This window comes from Ambystoma mexicanum, chromosome 7p (genome assembly GCF_040938575.1).
Source record: "Ambystoma mexicanum isolate Mex_15411 chromosome 7p, UKY_AmexF1_1, whole genome shotgun sequence".
Classification (NCBI taxonomy): Eukaryota; Metazoa; Chordata; class Amphibia; order Caudata; family Ambystomatidae; genus Ambystoma; species Ambystoma mexicanum.
The window spans coordinates 51,320,133-51,341,436 of record NC_090939.1 but is presented as its reverse complement, the minus strand read 5'-3'; the positions used below and the strand labels follow the sequence as shown (position 1 = coordinate 51,341,436).

General features: G+C 53.0%; 1 protein-coding gene across 3 annotated transcripts in view; it reads right to left on the bottom strand.

Moving 5' to 3' along the window:
• The window catches only part of SPAG17 (sperm associated antigen 17), a 1,712,709-nt gene that overhangs the window by 785,699 nt on the left and 905,706 nt on the right, over window positions 1–21,304 (bottom strand). For all 3 annotated transcript variants that reach the window (XM_069635754.1, XM_069635756.1, XM_069635755.1), the window contains exon 19: window positions 2,535–2,731. In XM_069635754.1, the coding sequence (XP_069491855.1) occupies window positions 2,535–2,731 (197 nt within the window). The remainder of the gene's footprint in view (window positions 1–2,534; window positions 2,732–21,304) is intronic.

The following is a 21,304-nucleotide window of genomic DNA, read 5'->3' as shown; positions in this document are numbered from 1 at the left end:
CAGACTGGCAATGCCGTATTACAATAGCTTGGTTTACCCTCCTGCCAGGCATATAGTTCCTTCTGGACTGTCTGATTCCTTCAAGGTCCCAGACCCTCTTATTCCCTGGCTTTCATATGGGTGCGAGTCCCAGACTGGCAATGCCGTAATACAATAGCTTGGTGTACCCTCCTGCCAGGCATATAGCTCCTTCTGGACTGTGATTCCCTCAAGGTCCCAGACCCTCTTATTCCATGGCTTTCATATGGGTGCGGGTCACAGACTCGCAATGTGCTGTCATAATAGCATGGTTTACTCTCCTTCCAAGCATATATGTGTTTCTTTCTCTCAGGATCCCAGTCCCCCTTATCTCATGTTCTGCGGTTCTTCCCCAATTCCTCCGGGACCTCCAGCACCTCTCGGTCTGTCCACGTATCCTGTTGGTGTGGTTCAGGTCTTTCGAGTGGCGCTGCTCCAGAATGAGGCTCCGTTATAGATCCGGTGCTCACTCGGGTCGGCGGTGGGCCCACCGGTCACTGCTCCTCTCTCGGGCTGTGTTTCTCCTCTCCAGCCAAAGTCGTGTTCCTCTTCGCGTCAGTGGCTGTTCCACTGGTTATTGCTTTCTTCTCGGGCTGCGGTTTTGCACTCCCGCCGGTTTCCTGTACTTCAGGACGCCTGGAGGGTTTCTAGGGCAGTGGTCAACGTAGCTTCTTCGTCCTGGACTATCGTTGTGCTCCCTTTCGCCTGCGTGCACAGCGTCTCCTGCTCCGGTTCCCTGTTCGCCGGGTTGGCGTCTCCTGGGTTTCCTCCTCGGAGGATGGCTCTCTCCATGTTGGTTTCCCTCTGTAATTTTGTATTGTCTTTGACCAATCAAATGTTGTGAGAGACTAGACCGTTCACTCTGTTCTCTGGAGTGATCCTCGTAGTCTTGGTCATCTTCTTCACAGTACTTGCCTTAGAACTATATCGAAAGCAAATTGGGGTACATTCCGAGTACGCTGGTAAAACCTTGGTAATACCGGCCTTACCCTTACCAGCAGGGCGATCGCCAGAATTATCGTGTATGCCGAGCCCGCGGGCACATACACATCCTGCTGCGGGAAATCCTAATGAGCCCCATTGTACTCGTTGGTGTTTTAGTCAGGTTTAATATATGAGGTTGGCTAATTTTACAATAAAAGATATTGGTCCTGTTTGGAGAGACAGAAGGAAATGTCTTGGGGACGAGGGAGGGTGTAATAAAGCAGAGGTATGCTGCGTTCTCAGGGGATGGTCGTCCCTAATCCCATAAGGACCTTCCTCTCCCAAGTGATCCCTGTACACCACCCCAGGGGGACTATTGTGCTGTGAACGCACCACCCTGGCTCAACGGGGAAAGGTCTCTCCCTGGGGGATAAGGGATGACATCCACAGATTCGTCACAGCACACAAAAAAGGAATTATAAGGGCATTATGTTTTACTGCAACCACATATTCTCCCAGAAATGGTTAATATGGAAGTGGGGTGTTGAGTAGCCAGAGCAAACGTAATGCGTGAAGGAGAAGATAGAACAATACCTAGATGAAGTTCCAGCGATGAAAGTGCTCGTTCATAGCGTTCACTCACTTGAACAGGACTAATTGCACAGCCTTTTGTAGATGTACGCACTAAAGTGCATGGGGCAATATTGTGGAACACTGGAGAGCTTTCGAGTTTCTAAATGTTTTCCATTAAAATAACGGTAAGCATAGGAAAGCTGAGATTGTTGGGCTGATTTTGGGTCTAGTTATGATAGAGATAGAAATAAGCAAAAGCGGTGTGTACAACTAGGACAGCCAATTTGGCCCAAATGAGATGGGTCTTATGGAATGTTGGAAACAATGAAACGGTCATGCTTCCTACCACTCACTGTCATGATTACAATGAGGGACATTAGAAGGGCATTACTAAGTATTTTTTTTATTAGAGGTCCAAATGGAAATTCAGAGAACTCTGTGAGTGTGAGAGATTCAAAGAGTGGGACACAATGTGCACAACATGTTGTAAGGCATGGCAACCTCCAATCGTAGTTGCTCGGACGTCGGAAGGGCAGATTGAGACTACAGAAGTGGAAGGCATACATTGAGTCACCCCTGGCCTGCCAACTCACCCACCTGTAAACCCATCACTGCAGCAAATCAGGTCCTTCCAATCTACCACCTACAAATCAAATCCACCTGCCATCCCGCAAAGCGATTCCTGCTCCCCACAGGCTGGGAAACAGGCAGCACTCTCCTCTTTTCCTGCAACCACCATGCCTTGTCTCACCAACATCCTGAACTTTATGACAATCACGGAGCGGGAAAAGGTTCACTGAAATGCACTAGAACTATTGTGCGTTCCCAAAAATAAAAATAGTTATAAGTCAGTTAAAGAGGGAGACTGAAATCCCAAAGTATGATTCCTGAAACTCAAAGGAGGCCAACAGATTCCATTATGAGAGGGACCTTGACCGTGGACCTGTGACATGGCACCTCTGTCTTTTTTCAGATATGTTGCCAAAGTAGTGAAATAGTTATGGAAAGGCCACACTTACTTTTGGATTTCTTTGGTGAAGGGGATTTGCCCTTCTTGCCAACTGGGGTAGGCAGTATGGTCTGTGATTCCACCTCTACAACTTTCACTTGCTTTAAGGCCTCCAGCAGCTCCTTGGCCATTTTCTCTTCCTGGTACTTTGTCTCTTCCATACTGGTCCATGGTGAAATGGACTCAGCCACATGCTCCAAGTAGTTCCTGTAGAAGATGAAAAAAGCAGAGGACCATATTCAAGAGCTGCTAGAATGTGAAATCATTTACTTGCTGAAAGGGCCCTTGGAAATGTGGCAGTAAGGCTTTTGGGGGGTATTTTAGAACCCTGACAAGCTGTAAACAACAATTTTTCACGTTCTTTCACCCCATAAAGAGAGCACCATCCTAACGTCAGACTCAGTACAAACAACAAAATGACTAGCACTTCAAGACATACAGATAAAGCACCGACTTAATAGGGCACACATGCAAGTCTCCTACCTACTATCCCAACTTGCCAAAACATTGTTTAATCTATGGCTTAAACTGCCCAGAACAGCAATGCATACCATTATTATTAAAAAAAAACAATCATTCATAATGATAGCCAAGAAGAAAGATAGCTGTCAGGTTAACGTGCAACAGTGCGAACAGTCAATGGGTGGAGAGACAGCCAACTCCAGGACATAATATCACACGTTTCCAGAATTGTTAATGAAAGGAAATCTATTATTACTAGGGTGCAGCAATGCGACCTGGCTTCTATTTAAGAACTGGTGAAGTGGAGCAAAATGTTCTCACAGCGAGCGGGTGTGGCTAAATATGAAGGTACGGTTAGCCCACACACCTATCCACAGAAGAAACGCCACAATGATATGATGAATGTTGAAGGGACTGGGGATTTCTGAATCAGATTTGTTGAGTAACCCCTGAGGCTATTAAAATCAAGCTATGGAGGAAGGACTGGGTGGACACAAGAACAGGTATTCTACCCACCCATAAGCCCTCCCCTGCCCCACCAGCTACGGACCACCAACAGGGTACCAACAAACCCACACCATTTTCATTTAGGGAAGTAACCATCCCAGAAGTCCTGCTAATCATGAAGCGCATCAAACCGTCGCTATGTAAAGGGGACACATGCCCAGTCAACCTTGTCAAAGACTGTGCCACAGCCTTAACCCCATTCATCACCACCTTTATAAACGCATCCTTCACCAACAGTACCGTCCCACCCACCCTTAAGGAAGCATGGGTGCGCCCACTTCTAAAGAAACCCACCCTTGACCCAGACTCCCCCACCAACTACCGTCCAATTACTACAGTGCCCTTCCTGTTGAAAATCCTGGATAAGGCTGCATACTTACAGATTCAGTCTTACCTAGAAACCCAGAACATCCTAGGGAAAAGACAATCCGGCTTTCGCCCTCGTCATGGCACAGAATCAATTACTTGAAGCCATGGACAAAGGCAAATCCTCACGCCTTTTACACTTGGATCCCTCGGCAGCCTTTGATCTGGTTGACCACAAGATCCCGTGCAAACACCTCAAGGTCACCGCCCACTTCTCCCACGAAGCCACCGCCTGGATAACCTCCTTCGTAGAAGGCCGAGCGATGAGGGACTTCTCGGATCAGGCCTCAGCCACCCCATCATCCATTGAGTGTGGAGTCCCACAAGGATCCTGCACCTCCCCCACACTATACAATCTCTTCACCCTCCCACTGTTCAGCGACCTAGAAGAATTCGGCATAGCTTTTACCAACTATGCCAACGACACACAAATTCTTCTGCCCCTTACTGGGAACTATGAACAAGACCATGGCACACTCCAAAAGACTTACGCACGCATCCAGGCCTGGATGGCAGCCAACAGCCTCTGCCTAAACGGTAAAATAAACAAAATCCTACTGATAGACCCCAAAGAGTCCCTAAAAAAACTGAATGACAAGTATAAATCCTTCAACATTGAGAATACGGTTATCACAGCATCCACTGCAGTGAATACTCTTGGGGTATACCTTGACGCCACACTATCAATGGACAGGCAAGTCAGCGCCATTCTCATCCTCAGCTGCACTCACTACAAAAATCATAAACGCAGTAAAACCGCACCTATCACCAACCAACTGCCTCAACATCGCCAGGGCCACCATTCCTATACCCGTCCCATCAGTTAGTAACCTTGGAGTTCGCTTCTCGGCCACCCTGACCATGGACGAGCAAGTGGGAGCAGTTTGCAAATCAGGTCATTTTAAACTTAGGGTTCTTTGAAAAGTCCTCCCCTTCATCCCCATCCCCTCTGCCAGTCAGGCACCGTTTGTGGCAGCCCTGGTCCTTAGTGTCCTGGACTACTGCAACTCACTTTATCTGGCACACCCTGCCTACCTGACTGGTCGTCTGAAGCTGCTTCAAAACGCTGCAGCCCGTTCCATCATCTGCCCTCCTTTTGGAGCCCATATGACCCCATTACCACGACAACTTCACTGGCTCCCTGTTGCTCAGTGCATTCTGTTCAAGTCTATGTGCATAGTACATTGGGCGTTTTATGGATCTGGAGCAGAATAGCTGCAAAGTAAATTCGCTCCCTATCAGCCCTTACGCACCCTCTGCTCTCTTACCACCCGGTGGGTGGTTGTACCTTATTTCAAGCTGGCCCATAAGGGTGGCCGTGCTTTCTCCGTCGCTCCTGCAAGAACGTGGAATGACCTTCCCCTTCCACTACGCGACACTACTACTTGCTTTTCGTCGAGGATTAAAAAGGAACAAGTTACTTACCTGTAACTGTTGTTCTCCAGCATGGGTCTGGCATGGATTCACATGCTCATGAATATTCCCCGTCGTCAAGCTGGGAATCCTCGGTAAAGAAAAATCAGTATCAGTTTCGTTTCTGATCTGTCTTTCGTAGTAGTAACCAATCACTGATCTCTGCGTCATACTGACCACAGCCAATGACTGCCCTCTACCTAAGCCCCGCCTCTGGCAGCCATCTTCAGATTTGGTAGCACGTGAAGTGGCAGTATGACCAAGTGAAGAGCCGCAGAGGGGTAGGCGGGAGGGTTTGCATGTGAATCCATGCCAGACCCATGCTGGAGAACAACAGTTACAGGTAAGTAACTTGTTCCTTCTCCAGCATGGGGTCTGGCATGGATTCACATGCTCATGAATATCAGAATAAATAGCAGTACACACATGCACAACCACGGGGGGTGGCAAAAGGCTCAACATTAAGCAATACAAAAAACTCAACATTAAGCATCTCTTACCTCCTCACCAGGCTCACCTTAAGCGAACAGGTTGCGCAGCACTGCTTGGCCGACCCTGGACTCCTCCCTGTAATCCCGATCGACACAGTAGAATTTCGTGAAGGTGTGCGTCGACCTCCACGTAGCAGCCCTGCAGATGTCCAGCAGGGGCACACCAGATAAGAACGCCGTAGTAGCAGCGATCGCTCTGGTCGAATGGGCTCTCGGACGGCCTGGCAGCGGTCGGTTAGCCAACCGGTGGCAGTGCATGATGCAGCCGGAGAGCCATCTGGAAATAGAAGACTTCGAGAGAGCCTTCCCTTGATTCACAGGTTCAAATTTCACGAATAGCTGTGATGTCCTCCGAAAACTCTGCGGTCCACGTAGAACTTCAGCGCTCTAGCCACATCCACCGAGTGCAAAGTCCTCTCGGCCGGCGACGAAGGAGACGGGAAGAAGACAGGTAACACCAAGGGCTCGTTAAGATGGAAGTCTGACGGCACCTTGGGCATAAAGGAGGGGTGCGTCCTAAGCACCACCCTCGAGGCATGGAAAGTCAAGTACGGTGCTTTGCAGGATAGGGCCTGGATCTCTCCCACTCGTCATGTGGAGGTAATGGCCACCAGGAATGCAGTCTTCCACGACACAAACTTCATCGGTGCGGAGTGCATCGGCTCGAATGGGGGCCCCATGAGCCTAGTCAGCACCATGTTAAGTTCCCACGCCGGGGCCGGGGCCTTCACCGGCGGGAACGACCAGAACAGTCCTTTCATAAACTCTTTCACCAGTCGATGGGACCACAGGGACGTCCGTCCTGTGGTTCTGGTATATCTGGAGATCGCTGCCAGATGAATCTTAATGGAGGCATGGGCTAGCCCAGCCTTTGCCAGCGATAGCAGGTACGGCAGCACCTGAGGGGCCGTAATCCGTAGGGGGTTGATCTTCTGTGCTCGGCACCAGATAGAGAACCTCTTCCACTTGTGACCGTAGCATTTGAGAGTCGAGGACGCCCTGGCCTTTGCAAGAACCTCTCTGCAGTCGGCCGGTATATCGTACCTTCCAAACTCTAGCGCTGCAGGAGCCAAGCCTGCAGGTTCAGCAACGCCGGGTCGTGGTGGAAGATGGCGCCTCCTTCTCTGGAGAGAAGATCCGCGTCCGCCGACAGCTTGATGGATGGGGACGTCGACAAGTCCAGAAGGTCTGGGAACCAGATATGCCTCGGCCACGCCGGTGCGACGAGGATCATCCTGCACCGGGACCTCTTGAGCTGGTTGATGAGTCGAAGCAGCAACGGCAACGGAGGGAACGCATACAGGTATAGGCCGTCCCAGGGGAACGAGAACGCATCGCCCATGCTTCTCGGCTGGGGAAACCTGCTGGCGAACCTCTTGCACTTCGAGTTCGTCGCTGTTGCGAATAGGTCGATTTGGGGTTTGCCCCATCGTCGGAAGAGTTGATCCACCTGATCCTGGCGCAGTTCCCACTCATGACACGCGCGCAGCTCCCTGCTGAGCGAGTTGGCGATGGTGTTTCTTTCTCCTGCCAGGTGGAAGGGAACCAGGAACATCCCCTGGGCGACCGCCCAGTGCCACAGATCCTGTGCCTCCTTGGATAGGGCTGGGGATCTGGTGCCTCCCTGCTTCCGTATGTAAAACATTGTCGTGGTGTTGTCCGTGAAGATCCGCACCACCTTGCCTTTGAGCGACGGGAGGAACGATTTGAGAGCCCAGAACACGGCTCGGAGTTCCAGGCCGTTGATGTGCAGGAGCCTCTCCTCCGGGAGCCAGAGGCCTCTTGCGTGGAGATCTCCGGTGTGGGCGCCCCAACCTTCCAGGGAGGCGTCCGTCGTCACCGTCTCCTGGTACGCCGGCGTCTGAAAGTCCTTGCCCGCCGTGAGGTGCGCTCGAACGCCCCACCACTGAATCGCCCGCCGGAACACCTCGTTGAGGGGGACCCTGTCTTCGAAGGTGCCCGTCGCCTGCATCCAACGGGCGTCGAGAAATTCTTGAAGAGGGCGCATCCGTAGTCTGCAGAGGCGCACCAGGTAAATGCAAGAGGACATCATCCCCAGGAGGGACTTGATGGACCTCACCCTGGCCACGTCCGTGGCTAGCAGGCGCTGCACTTTGCCTAGAATGGTCTTCGTCCGTTCTTCCGACGGTGCCGCCAGGCGCCTCACTGTATCGAGCTTCGCTCCCAGAAACAGGGCCACCTGCGACGGCACCAGGGGGGACTTTGGGTAATTTATGGCGAATCCCAGGTCTGTGAGTAGCTGGACGGTCCTCGCAGTGTGTTCGACGGCGAGTTCCCTCGTCCTTGAGCGGATGAGCCAGTCGTCCAGGTAGGGGTAGACGTGGATCCCCTGCAGGCGCAGCCGCGCCGCCACAGGTGCTAGGCACTTGGTAAAGACCCTGGGGGCCGACTTCAATCCGAACGGCAGTGCTCTGAATTGGTAGTGGCATCCCTGGACGACAAACCTGAGGAACTTTCGGTGACTTTTGAGGATGGGAATGTGGAAGTATGCATCCTCCAGGTTCAACGATGATAGAAAGTCGCCTTCCTCCAGCTGTCCCAGTACGTGCTGGAGGGTGACCATCCTGAACTTTTGTGACCTGATGTATTTGTTCAAACGACGAAGGTCCAGGATGGGGCGCCAGCCGCCCGTCTTCTTCCTGACGAGGAAGTACCTTGAGTACACGCCGGAGCCCCGGAGTCTCTTCGGGACAAGCTCGATGGCGCCTTTCCTGAGCATCGCCCGTACTTCCAATAGCAGTTGCGGGACGTGACTTTCCTTCCTGGCCACAGGTGGAACGTGAGGGCACGTCTTCAGGAATTCGATAGAGTTTCCTCTTGCCAGTGTATCCAGCACCCAACGGTCGGTGGAGATGGACTTCCACACGCCGACGAACTTCGTCAGCCGGCCTCCCACCGGGGTGCTTCGGTGGGGGCTCGAGACCACGGCCGGTTCAGTCCTGCTTGGAGGTGGTGGCCTTGCCGCCCTGGCCACCTTGCCGACGGCGGCGAGGCGCTCCCTGCTTGCCGCGACCCCTGTAGGCCGCCTGAGACGAGGAGCGTGCCGCCTGGCGGTAGGACGACGAGCCACTGCTGGATCCCTTGGAGGCACCCTGTCTGCCTCCGGAGCTCCGAAAGGGCCGTCGTTGCTGAAGGGCTCCTAGGGCGCGGGCCGTCTCCATTTCCGTCTTAATGGCTTGGAGGGATTCTGTTACGCTCACCTGACTCCCACGGAGGCGCTGGCCAGGATCGTGCTGCTGTGACCTCTTCTAAGGTGTTGCGCGGGGCTCAGAAGATGGACTGGACCGGACTCCCAACTCCTGCTTGTCCGGCTTGCAAAAGTATCCTTCTTAGGGTCTTGAAGGGCGAGCTCTCCTTCCTGCTTCTGATGCAGGGGCGCGTTGGTATCCAGTTACTTCACTGGATTCTTGGTTTTATGAGAACCAAACTTGCTTGGCTTCCAGGTAAGTTCCTTGAAAGGTTCCCCTTTTGTCCTTGCATCAATATGCTAATGTCAATATCTTTTTCCCCATAGGGGCCGGGGTACGGAATGCCGGGGAAAAGGCACCGACCCGAGATGCGAGGTGCAATCCCTGTAGAAATCAGGTAAGTCTTGATGAGCGTTTTTGGGTAATGTCTTTTCATTCGCTCATTGACGCTAATGTCTTTTTCCCCATAGGGGCCGGGGTCCGGAAACGCCTGGATGCGGCGCGGACCCGAAATGAAAAGGGAATGACCCAACAGGTAAGTCTTAACATGGAGGTTTAGGTTTCCTCATTCCCTTCTCTCTCTCACCTTTGCTCTTGTCTTTTTCTCCCTAGGCGTGGAAGCGTGGCTGCGAATCCGGGTGATCGCTGCTGAACATGGAGGCGCCCTGTGAAGGTGAGTGGAATGCGGCGCTGCGGCGGTCGATGCAATGTGCTTTTAAATTAAGTGTCTTCCTTTGCAGGATCGTCGGCGAGCTGACTCCGGAATGCGGTTCTTGCAGGTAAAGTCTTTTCCTGCTCCTATTCTCTCTTTCTCTTCCTTTGTAGGTGATCAGGATGCTGGCAGGCGTGGCAGAAGTCCGAATGCAGGAGCAAACACGGTGAGCGTCCAGCTGCTAGATGCAGAACAACGCAAAGCATGTGCTGCTCTTCGGGTGTGGTTTAAATAGCCTGTAAAGTAGTTCCAGGTATGTATCCTTCCACTCAGATATGTATTCTTCCTCAGACCACACCCGAGTGATAAAGTAGTCCAAAAGATAAAGTAGTCCCATTCAGTCCTCAAGAGGGCCTGGATGTAGCAGCACGGTCTGCTTCAGGTAAGTGCACATTAAAACACTTACACACATGTCTTGCTTTATGAGCCAGGACTGGGGTCCAGAATGAGCCTGGCGCCAAAGGCGCCAGTACTGCGTCCAAAAGGCCCCAACGGCACCAGGACTGCGTCCAAAAGGCCCCAACTTGGGCCTGCTGAGACGTCCTTGGGGAAAATGATGTCTGCCTCTGGGGTTGCTGGGCTGGGCCTGGCTCCTTGGAGGTAGGCATCATGACAGTACCCCCCCACAAGACCCCTCCCAAGGTTGTTTCCTCCGGGGGTTTTGGCTTGTTCGGGAATCTACGGTGGAACCTTCGTATTAATCGAGGTGCGTGAATATGGTTACTAGGCTCCCACGATCTCTCATGAGGTCCATAACCCTTCCAGTCAACAAGATAGAAGAGTTTTGACTTTAACATTTTGGAGTCTAAAATGTCTTTCACTTCGAATTCTAATTCCCCATCAATTTGAATAGGATCTGGAGGCTTGGACAGTCGGGTTCCTGGTTGTACCGGTTTCAAAAGTGATGCGTGAAAAACGGGATGAATACGCATGTTGGAAGGCAAATCCAGTTTAAAGGCCACTGGGTTGATTATGGCTTTGATGGGGTAAGGCCCAATGAATCTGGGATTGAAAGTCCGTGGGCCCTTGAGAGATAAATGTCTAGTTGCTAGCCAAACCTGGTCTCCTACTTGGTAAGGAGGTGTTTTACTTCGGTGCAAATCAGCGTTTTCTTTGTACTTTTTCTTGGCTTGCTGTAAATGAGTTGTAGCTTCTTTGAAGACTCGGGTTATTGTGGAATGCAGATGATTTACTGCGGGCATTTCCAGGGTCAGAGGTGGATCTAGGTCAGAGGTTCGAGGATGGTGACCATACAAAGTATAAAAAGGAGTTTGACCGGTTCCGGAATGCATAGAATTGTTGTATGCATATTCTGCGATCCAAAGAATGTCTTTCCAATTGTACTCGGATTGGTGCAACATGCACCGAAGATATTGCTCGAGAGTCTGATTTGTCCTCTCGGTTTGTCCGTCGGTCTGGGGGTGGTGGCTGGTGGATAATCGCACATCTATTTGTGCTAGTTGGCAACACTTCCTCCAAAAATGGGAAATGAATTGACTTCCACGATCTGAGACTAGTACGGAAGGGAAACCATGTATTCGAACTATATTCTCCAGGAATTCCTTGGCCAGGATGGAAGCTGAAGGCAATCCTTTTAGAGGGATAAAGTGGGCCATTTTTGAGAACAGATCCACGATTACTAGGATAGTGTTGTAACCACCACACGGAGGCAGGTCCGTAATGAAGTCCATAGACAAGGTGTGCCAAGGTGCCGGTGGAATCGCCAAGGGTTGAAGTAGGCCGGCTTTGACCTTTATTTTGGGCGCAAACTCCGCAAGACATCACAAAAGACTTTATGTCTTTTCTCCAAGAAGGCCACCAGAATTAGCGTTTGATCTTTTCTTCCGTTTTAGCGATACCAGGGTGTCCTTCCATTAACGATTCATGATAATGAGCAATAACTAGTTCTTGCAATTCCTTACTTGGCAGAAATAACCGCTCTTGGAAATACGGTAAGTTATCCTTAACGGTGAAGTGGGGACCCTTTTGAGTCCATTCCAGTAAGGCTGAAGGGTCAAAAAGTAGTTTGACTCGAGTTTCAACGTCCTCGATGGTTTGCAATGAAGTCAAACCTAAGATTCTTTGTTCAGGTATTATCGGCACAGGTTCTAAACACGAATTGGGTTCTTCCATGCCAATCCGGGATAAGGCGTCCGATTTGCCATTCTTGCAGCCAGGGCGATAGGTAATTATAAAATCAAATTCTGCAAAGAATAAAGCCCATCGGAGTTGTCGTGAAGATTGGGCTTTGGCCGTCTTTAAATACTGCAAATTTCTGTGATCCGTAATTACAGTGATGGTGTGTCTTGCACCGAGGAGGTAATGACGCCAAGCCTTAAAAGCAGATTTAATGGCCAGTAACTCTTTGTCGGTAATTGCGTAATTAATTTCAGGAGCTGAGAATTTCCTGGACCAAAAGGCTACAGGGTGTAGCTGGTTAGTTTTCGGATCCCTTTGCGACAGGACAGCTCCCATGGCTAAACTGGATGCGTCAGTTTCAACAATATACGAGAGATCAGGACGCGGGTGCTTCAACACAGGTGCGGAAGTGAATTTGGTCTTTAGGTCTTGAAAGGCTTGTTCGGCCTCTGGAGTCCATTCAAAATGTTTATTCTTACGTAAAAGAGCAGTAATGGGTTGGACTATTCGTGAAAACTCCGGGATGAATCTTCGATAGAAGTTGGCAAAGCCAAGCATACTCTGAACCCCTTTCACTGAACCGGGAGATGGCCATTTGAGGATGGCGTCCACCTTTCGTGAATCCATTCGAATTCCTTTAGGAGTCAGAACAAATCCGAGGAATTCAACCTCAGTGGTATCAAAGACACACTTTTCCAGCTTGGCAAATAGTTTGTGCTGGCGCAATTTCTCTAGAACTGCTCGAACATGTTTTCGATGATCTGACTCAGAAGATGAGTACACCAGGATGTCGTCGATGTATACGATGACACAAACATCGATAAGTTCTCGCAGAACATCGTTCATGAAGAATTGAAAAGCTGCAGGCGCGTTGCACAAACCGAAGGGCATAACCTGATATTCGAAGAGCCCGTATTTGGTGCGGAAAGATGTCTTCCACTCGTCACCTTCTTTTATTCGCACTAGGTGATAAGCTCCCCGGAGATCTAACTTGGTGTATATACGAGCATCTTTTACTTGATCAAGAAGTTCAGGGATCAGAGGCAGGGGATAACGATTCTTTATCGTTATCTGATTTAAAGCGCGGTAGTCAATACAAGTTCTAAGGTCTCCTTCTTTTTTAGGCACGAAGAACAAAGCGGAAGAGACCGGGGACTTTGATGGGCGAATAAAGCCATTGGCAAGGTACTGATCCAAATACTGACGCAAATGCTGGTTTTCAGGTTCAGTGAGAGCATAAATCCTACTACACGGCGGTTGAGCATTGGGAACTAGATCGATCTGGCAATCGTAAGAACGATGAGGGGGTAGGAACAAGTTACTTACCTGTAACTGTTGTTCTCCAGCATGGGTCTGGCATGGATTCACATGCTCATGAATATTCCCCGTCGTCAGGCTGGGAATCCTCGGTAAAGAAAAAACCAGTATCAGTTTCGTTTCTGATCTGTCTTTCGTAGTAATAACCAATCACTGGTCTCTGCGTCATACTGACCACAGCCAATGACTGCCCTCTACCTAAGCACCGCCTCTGGCAGCCATCTTCAGATTTGGAAGCACATGAAGTGGCAGTATGACCAAGTGAAGAGCCGCAGAGGGGTAGGCGGGAGGGTTCGCATGTGAATCCATGCCAGACCCATGCCGGAGAACAACAGTTACAGGTAAGTAACTTGTTCCTTCTCCAGCATGGGGTCTGGCATGGATTCACATGCTCATGAATAAAGAATACATAGCAGTACACACATGCACAACCACGGGAGGTGGCAAAGGCTCAACATTAAGCATTACGTCAAACTCAACATTAAGCATCTTACCTCCTCACCAGGCTCACCTCAGGCGAACAGGTTGCGCAGCACTGCTTGGCCGACCCTAGACTCCTCCCTGGAATCCCGATCGACGCAGTAGAACTTTGTGAAGGTGTGCGTCGACCTCCACGTAGCAGCCCTGCATATGTCCAGCAGGGGCACACCAGAAAGGAACGCTGTGGTAGCTGCGATCGCTCTGGTGGAATGGGCTCTCGGACGGCCAGGCAGCGGTCGGTTTGCCAACCGATGACAGTACATGATACAGCCGGAGAGCCATCTGGAAATGGAAGCCTTCGAGAGAGCCTTCCCCTGATTGACAGGTCCAAAGTTCACAAAGAGTTGTGACGTCTTCCGAAAACCCTTCGTGCGGTCCACGTAGAACTTCAGCGCTCTAGCTACATCCAGCGAGTGCAAAGTCCTCTCAGCCGGCAACGAAGGCGACGGGAAGAACACAGGTAACACCAAGGGTTCGTTGAGATGGAAGTCCGACGGTACCTTGGGCATGAAGGAGGGGTGCGTCCTGAGCACTACCCTCGTGTCGTGGAAAGTCAAGTACGGGGCCTTGCAGGAAAGGGCCTGGATCTCTCCCACTCGTCGTGCGGAGGTGATGGCCACAAGAAAAGCTGTTTTCCACGATAGAAACTTCAACGGGGCTGAGTGCAGAGGCTCGAACGGAGGTCCCATGAGCTTGGTCAGCACCACGTTGAGCTCCCACGCCGGGCCGGAGCCTTCACCGGCGGGAACGATCTGAACAGTCCCTTCATGAACTCTTTCACCAGACAATGAGACCACAAGGACGTCCGCCCCGTGGTTCTGGTGTATCGGGAGATCGCAGCAAGATGAATCTTGATGGACGCGTGTGCCAGACCAGCTTTGGCCAGCGTCAGCAGGTACGGCAGTACTTGGGGGGCCGTAATCCGTAGAGGGTTAATCTTCTGTGCGTGGCACCAGACAGAGAACCTCTTCCATTTGTGTCCGTAGCATTTAAGAGTCGAGGACGCCCTGGCCTTTGCAAGAACCTCTCTGCAATCGGCCGGTATGTCGTATCCTCCAAACTCTAGCGCTGCAGGAGCCAGGCCTGCAAGTTCAGCGACTTCGGGTCGTGGTGGAGGATGGCGCCTCCTTCCCTGGAGAGTAGATCCGCGTCCGCCGGCAGCTTGATCGGCGGGGACGCTGACAAGTCCAGAAGGTCCGGGAACCATATCTGCCTCGGCCACGCAGGTGCGACGAGGATCATCCTGCACCGTGACCTCTTGAGCTGGTTGACGAGCCGGATTAGCAGAGGCAAGGGAGGGAACGCGTAGAGGAACAGGCCCTCCCAGGGGAACGAGAAAGCATCGCCCATGCTCCTCGTCTGGGGAAACCTGCTGGCGAACCTCCGGCACTTGGTGTTCGTCGCCGTCGCGAACAGGTCGATCTGGGGTGTGCCCCACCGTCGGAAGAGGCGATCCACCAGATCCTGCCGTAGTTCCCACTCGTGGCACGAGCGCAGCTCCCTGCTGAGTGAGTCGGCGATGGTGTTTTTTATCCCTGCCAGATGAAACGGCACCAGAAAAATCCCTTGGGCAACGGCCCAATGCCACAGGTCCTGCGCCTCCTTGGACAGCGCTGGGGACCTGGTTCCGCCCTGTTTCCTGATGTAAAACATGGTGGTGGTGTTGTCGGTGAAGATCCTCACCACCTTGCCCTTGAGGGACGGAAGGAAGGACCTGAGGGCCCAAAACACTGCACGGAGCTCCAGGACGTTGATATGCAGGGACTTCTCCGTCGGGAGCCAGAGTCCCCTTGCGTGCAGATTTTCGGTGTGCGCTCCCCACCCTTCCAGGGAGGCATCCGTGGTCACGGTCTCCTGGTGGGCTGGGGTCTGGAAGTCCATGCCCGCCGTCAAATGCGCGCGGGTGCCCCACCACCGTATCGCTCGTCGGAAACTCTCGTCGAGCTTGATCCTTTCCTCGAAGCTGCCCGTCGTCTGGATCCAGCGCGCATCCAGGAATTCTTGCAACGGGCGCATCCGGAGCCTGCACATGGGAATGAGGTAGATGCAGGAAGACATCATCCCGAGGAGGGACTTGATGGACCTCACTTTGGCCGCGTCGGCCACCAACATCCGTTGCACCTTGCCCAAGATGGTCCTGGTCCTCTCCTCCGACGGGGAGGCCAGAAGGGACACTGTGTCGAGCCTGGCTCCCAGAAACAGTGCGACTTGCGCGGGCACCAGGTGGGATTTGGCGTAGTTCACGGAGAATCCCAGGTCCGTGAGGAGTTGGACGGTCCTTGCCATGTGGACCACGGCAAGCTCCCTCGTCTTGGCGCGGATGAGCCAGTCGTCCAGGTAGGGGTAGACGTGAATCCCCTCGCGGCGCAGCTGCGCCGCCACCGGTGCGAGGCACTTGGTGAATACCCTGGGTGCCGACCGTAGTCCGAAGGGAAGGGCTTTGAACTGGTAATGACGCCCTTGGACCACGAATCTGAGGAATTTGCGGTGCCCCTTTAGGATGGGAATGTGGAAGTAGGCATCCTCCAAATCCAACGACGATAGGAAGTCTCCTTCCTCCAGCTGACCCAGGACGTGCTGGAGGGTGACCATCCGGAACTTCTGCGCCTTGATGAACTTGTTCAGACGTCGCAGGTCCAGGATGGGGCGCCATCCTCCCGTCTTCTTCTTCACGAGGAAGTATCTCGAGTAGACTCCGGAGCCCCGAAGCCTCTTTGGGACGAGTTCGATGGCGCCCTTTCTGAGCATCGCCTTTACCTCCAGGAGAAGTTGAGGGACGTGAAGTTCTTTCCTGGCCACGGGGGGGACGCGCGGGCACCTTCTTTGAAACTCGAGCGCGTGGCCCCGGGCCAGGGCGTCCAGCACCCAACGGTCGGTGGAGATGGACTCCCACACGCTGACGAAGCCCGCCAGCCGGCCTCCCACCGGGGTGCTTCGGTGGGGGCCCGACCCCACGGCCGGTTCAATCCTGCTTGGGCGCGGCCTTGCCGCCTTGACCTCCTTGGCGACGACGGCGGGGTCCGCTAGACTTGCCTCGTCCTCTGTAGGCCTCTTGCGACGACGAGCGGGCCGCTTGACGGTAGGAAGCGAAACCGCCGCCGGAACCTTTGGAGGCGCCCTTGCCTCCGCCGCTCCGAAAGGGCGTCCGTCGTTGCAGGACTCCAAGGGCCCGGGCCGTCTCAGTATCCGCCTTGATGGCCTGAAGGGAATCGTCCACTGTCTTCCCAAACAGGTTGTTCCCGTCGAAGGGCATGTCCAGGACTCTGGTCTGGACGTCCTGCCGGAAATCCGTAGCTTTGAGCCATCCACGACGTCGAAGGCAAACGCCGTTGCCCAGCTGGCGGAACCCGGTGTCGGCGATGTCCGTCGCCACGGTGATGGCGTGGTCCGAGGCCACCTCACCTTCCTGCAGGATCTCAAGGGCCTCCGCCCTCCTGTCGTCCGGCAGAAAATCCAGCAGGGGAGCTATCTTGTACCAGAGCTCCCTGTCATAGCGGGCCACGATAGCCAAGGCGTTGGCCGCTTTAATCGTCGTCGCTGCCGACGAGATGACTCTACGTCCCATAGCATCCAATTTCTTTCCCTCGCCATCCGGCGGGGAAGTCGATGTGGAGGCCGCACCCCCCCCCGCTTTCTTCCTGGCTGCCGCGGAGACGACGGAGTCCGGGGTAGGCTGCGCCCGGAGGCACAGGGGGGCCGTGTCCGGGACCCGGTACTTTTTCTCGTACCGGTCTCTTCTAGCTGGCGTCGTGGAAGGGTTCTTGAGGAGGGAAAGGCCCTCATCCCAAATGTCGTCCAACAGAGGCACTGAGAGGACCGTCTTCCTCTTGGCCTTGCGCCGCTGATAAAGGAAGCCTTCCTTTTTCTTCTCCTCAGGGCAGAGTTGGAAAAGCTCGGAAGCCCTGGAGATCATGGAGTGGAAAGATCCGATCTCGTCGGGCGGAGAAGCCCTGGTGGGAGGCGACGACGGAAAATCCTCGTCGTATGCCTTGTCGTCCGTACCCGTCGCTGCCGTGTCAGTCCCCGTATCATCCCCTCGGGTGGACGGGGAGGAGGGCTGGAAGGGGCGCGACGGTTGAAAAGGAGGTGGTGGATGGATCCTTCTTTTCTTGGTAGGGGGAACACCAGAAGGTCCCGGTTCTGGATCCCCCGACGGGAAAGGTTCCTCCGTCGGTAACGGTAGCCTCGTCCTTATCTCGGAGCATAAGGACTGTATGGCCAACAAAATGGCCGCCGAGTTGTCTTGCGGCGCTGGCAGAGGGGAATCCGACGGGCGAGCAGGGGCCCCGTCGGTATCCTGTCGTCGTCGTCACCTGCGTCGGGGTCCATTCCGACGGGCTGGCCTTCTTCCACGCCTAGGCCGTGGCTTAAGACCTCGATCAGCTCCTCTTCTGAGGTTGAGGCCGAATCTCCGACGACGCCCTGCCCCCCCTTCTTCCCCACGGAGGGTTTCACGGGGGTCCTATCGATGGGCACAAAGGAAGACTCCCTCCGAGGAGGCAGGGAGATTCTGGGCCCTGAGGTCGCCACCACTGGTGCAGCCACCACAGGCTGAGCCAGGGCCGCCGCGACCGTTTCGATAGAGGGCTTGGTCGGATGGATCAAGGCCTTCACCACCTTAGGTGCGCTCACCGCCTTATCCTTGAGGGAGGGGGCACTGCCACGCTCCTCCTCTGCCTTAGAGCTCGACCGGGGCCTCTCCAGGAGCTTTGCCGGGTGCTCGGCCTTCCTCTTACCCGACCCAGAGCGTTGGCTCGTGGTTGATGGTGCCGGGGAGGGTGCGCCCTGCCTGGCGCCCGTAGAGCCCAACCGTTCGGCGCTCCCGGTGCCAGCGGACTCACGGTGCTTGGCCTTATGTTGGGCCCCCGTCGCCGGGGCGCCCTCAAAGGTCTTAGAAGACCGCTCGGATTTCTTCTTCTTCTCGCCAGACGGGCTCTTACCCTCCAGCCAGTTGGCGAGACGTTGATGGCGGTCCTTCATGGTCCGTTCCGACATGTTGCCGCAAAACGCACAGTCCTTCTCCACGTGCGTCTTGTCCTCATGAAGGCAGTAAAGGCAGAAAGAGTGTTCGTCCTCCTTGAAGCCGTTCTGCAGCTGGCATCCAGGGCAGACCCTGAACAGCTTTCCGGGCGTCGAGCTTCCCTTCTCCTGGGCCATCTCCGAGACCGGGCCTGAGAAGCTTCTGGATTCCTCCGAAGTGTAGCTCGACGAAATCTTCACCCTTGAGGGGCACAGATGAATCCGACACGGGTCCCCGTTGATCGGATGTAGGATCGGTGGAGCTTGAGGCTCTTTGACCGAAAGAATCGAAGTTTTTTGTGAAAAAAGCGCGAAAAATAGCACTAACGCTCGAGAGCAATAGCACAAGGATCCCAACACATGAACGTGCGGTAAAAATCTGAAGATGGCTGCCAGAGGCGGTGCTTAGGTAGAGGGCAGTCATTGGCTGTGGTCAGTATGACGCAGAGACCAGTGATTGGTTATTACTACGAAAGACAGATCAGAAACGAAACTGATACTGGTTTTTTCTTTACCGAGGATTCCCAGCCTGACGACGGGGAATATTCATGAGCATGTGAATCCATGCCAGACCCCATGCTGGAGAAGCGTGTTAGCCTGTTCTTTCTGAAAAACGTCCTGGTATTCAAGGTATTCTGCCGGTAGTTGAACAGTGGCGGGGGTTACTGTGGCTAAACCAATAGCTGGATTTCTAGGATAACAAGTGGGACCACAATCTGGAAAAGTTATTCTCTTTGCTCGCCAGTCTATTCGAGGATTGTGTGTTTCTAACCAAGGAATTCCGAGGATTACTTGAAATTGTGGAGCCTTGATTATATCAAACACTATTGCTTCCCGATGTCCATCCTGACTCACAAGTGTCACTTCTGTGGTGGAATGCGTTACCGGCCCAGAGGCTATTTCGGTACCATCAACCGTAGTAATGACATCCTGGTTTATTTTTGGATGTAGAGGAAGGTTCATCCTGGAGGCCAATTCGCGGTCCACGTAGTTTCCGATAGCTCCGCTGTCGACGTATGCTTTGATGGCATGCAACCGTTGGGGCTTTTTTGGATCCACGAGCACCATTGGCAAGACAATATGCGAGTTCAGAGAGTTTGTTTTCAAGCTCGGCAAGCGGGCCTCTACGCTTGTCGAGCCAGGTCGTTTCCCGAAACAGGTTCCATTAAGTTGTTGTCAGAGGCACCAACCACCTTCCTAGGTGGTTTTACCGGACAATCACGAAGAAAGTGACCGGAAGCCCTGCAATAGAGGCATAGTTGCTTTTGTCGCCTTCTCTCGCGTTCCTTCTGAGTTAACGGCCCCTTAACTCCCCCTATTTGCATAGGTTCCGAAGCTTCGGTATTCCTGGGGTTTACGAGGGTTCTGATCGGTACTCGGGTTTCAAACTTGGACCGATCTGCTTTCCTATTCTGAAGTCTGTGATCCAGTTGTACCACAAAGTCAATATATTCTGCGCAGCCCTGGGGTGGATTCACTACTTGGGCCAGAATGTCTTTTAGCTCTCCGCGCAGACCCCGGTGAAATAAAGTGATCCTTTTATTTTCAGGCCATCCGGTTTCCACCACCAGTCTGTTAAAGGAGGCTATATAAGACAAAAGATCTTGACTACCTCGTCGTAGAGATAGCAGTTCGTTGTCAAGGGCCTGTCCCTGCGAGTGTCGAGCGAACAACCTTTCCATGCTGGCCTGAAAGCCCTGAAAATCCTGGAGAATTGGATCGTTCTGGTTCACCAAGGGAACAGACCAATCGGCAGCACAGCCACTTAGGTACGATAACACGAAGGCCACTTTGGTCCTATCATCAGGGAAGGCTCCTGGTCTGCATATAAAATGTAAGCGACATTGGTTCATAAAAATGGCATATTTCTTTGGGTCCCCCGCAAAACGTTCAGGCGGTGCTAAAGGCATGGATCCCGGCAGATTGATCTGAACAGGGTTACTCGAACCCAACGAAGTGGAAATTCCCCCGGGACTAGGTAAATGAATTTGTCCAGCCTGACTCTGTAGCAATCGTTTGGCCAGGTCATCAGTTTGTTCCTTGGAGAGAATGAGTTCTCTTTTGAGGGCATTAGTCTCTTGGCGAGCTGAGTGTACCTCTGCCATTAATTCCCCCAACAGCTGGGCCAGCTGGTCTGTCTCAGAAGTCTCCATAGCGCCCGGGTGGGAAATTGTGGGTAGGCTTCGCGTTCTGTTACGCTCACCTGACTCCCACGGAGGCGCTGGCCAGGATCGTGCTGCTGTGACCTCTTCTAAGGTGTTGCGCGGGGCTCAGAAGATGGACTGGACCGGACTCCCAACTCCTGCTTGTCCGGCTTGCAAAAGTATCCTTCTTAGGGTCTTGAAGGGCGAGCTCTCCTTCCTGCTTCTGATGCAGGGGCGCGTTGGTATCCAGTTACTTCACTGGATTCTTGGTTTTATGAGAACCAAACTTGCTTGGCTTCCAGGTAAGTTCCTTGAAAGGTTCCCCTTTTGTCCTTGCATCAATATGCTAATGTCAATGTCTTTTTCCCCATAGGGGCCGGGGTACGGAATGCCGGGGAAAAGGCACCGACCCGAGATGCGAGGTGCAATCCCTGTAGAAATCAGGTAAGTCTTGATGAGCGTTTTTGGGTAATGTCTTTTCATTCGCTCATTGACGCTAATGTCTTTTTCCCCATAGGGGC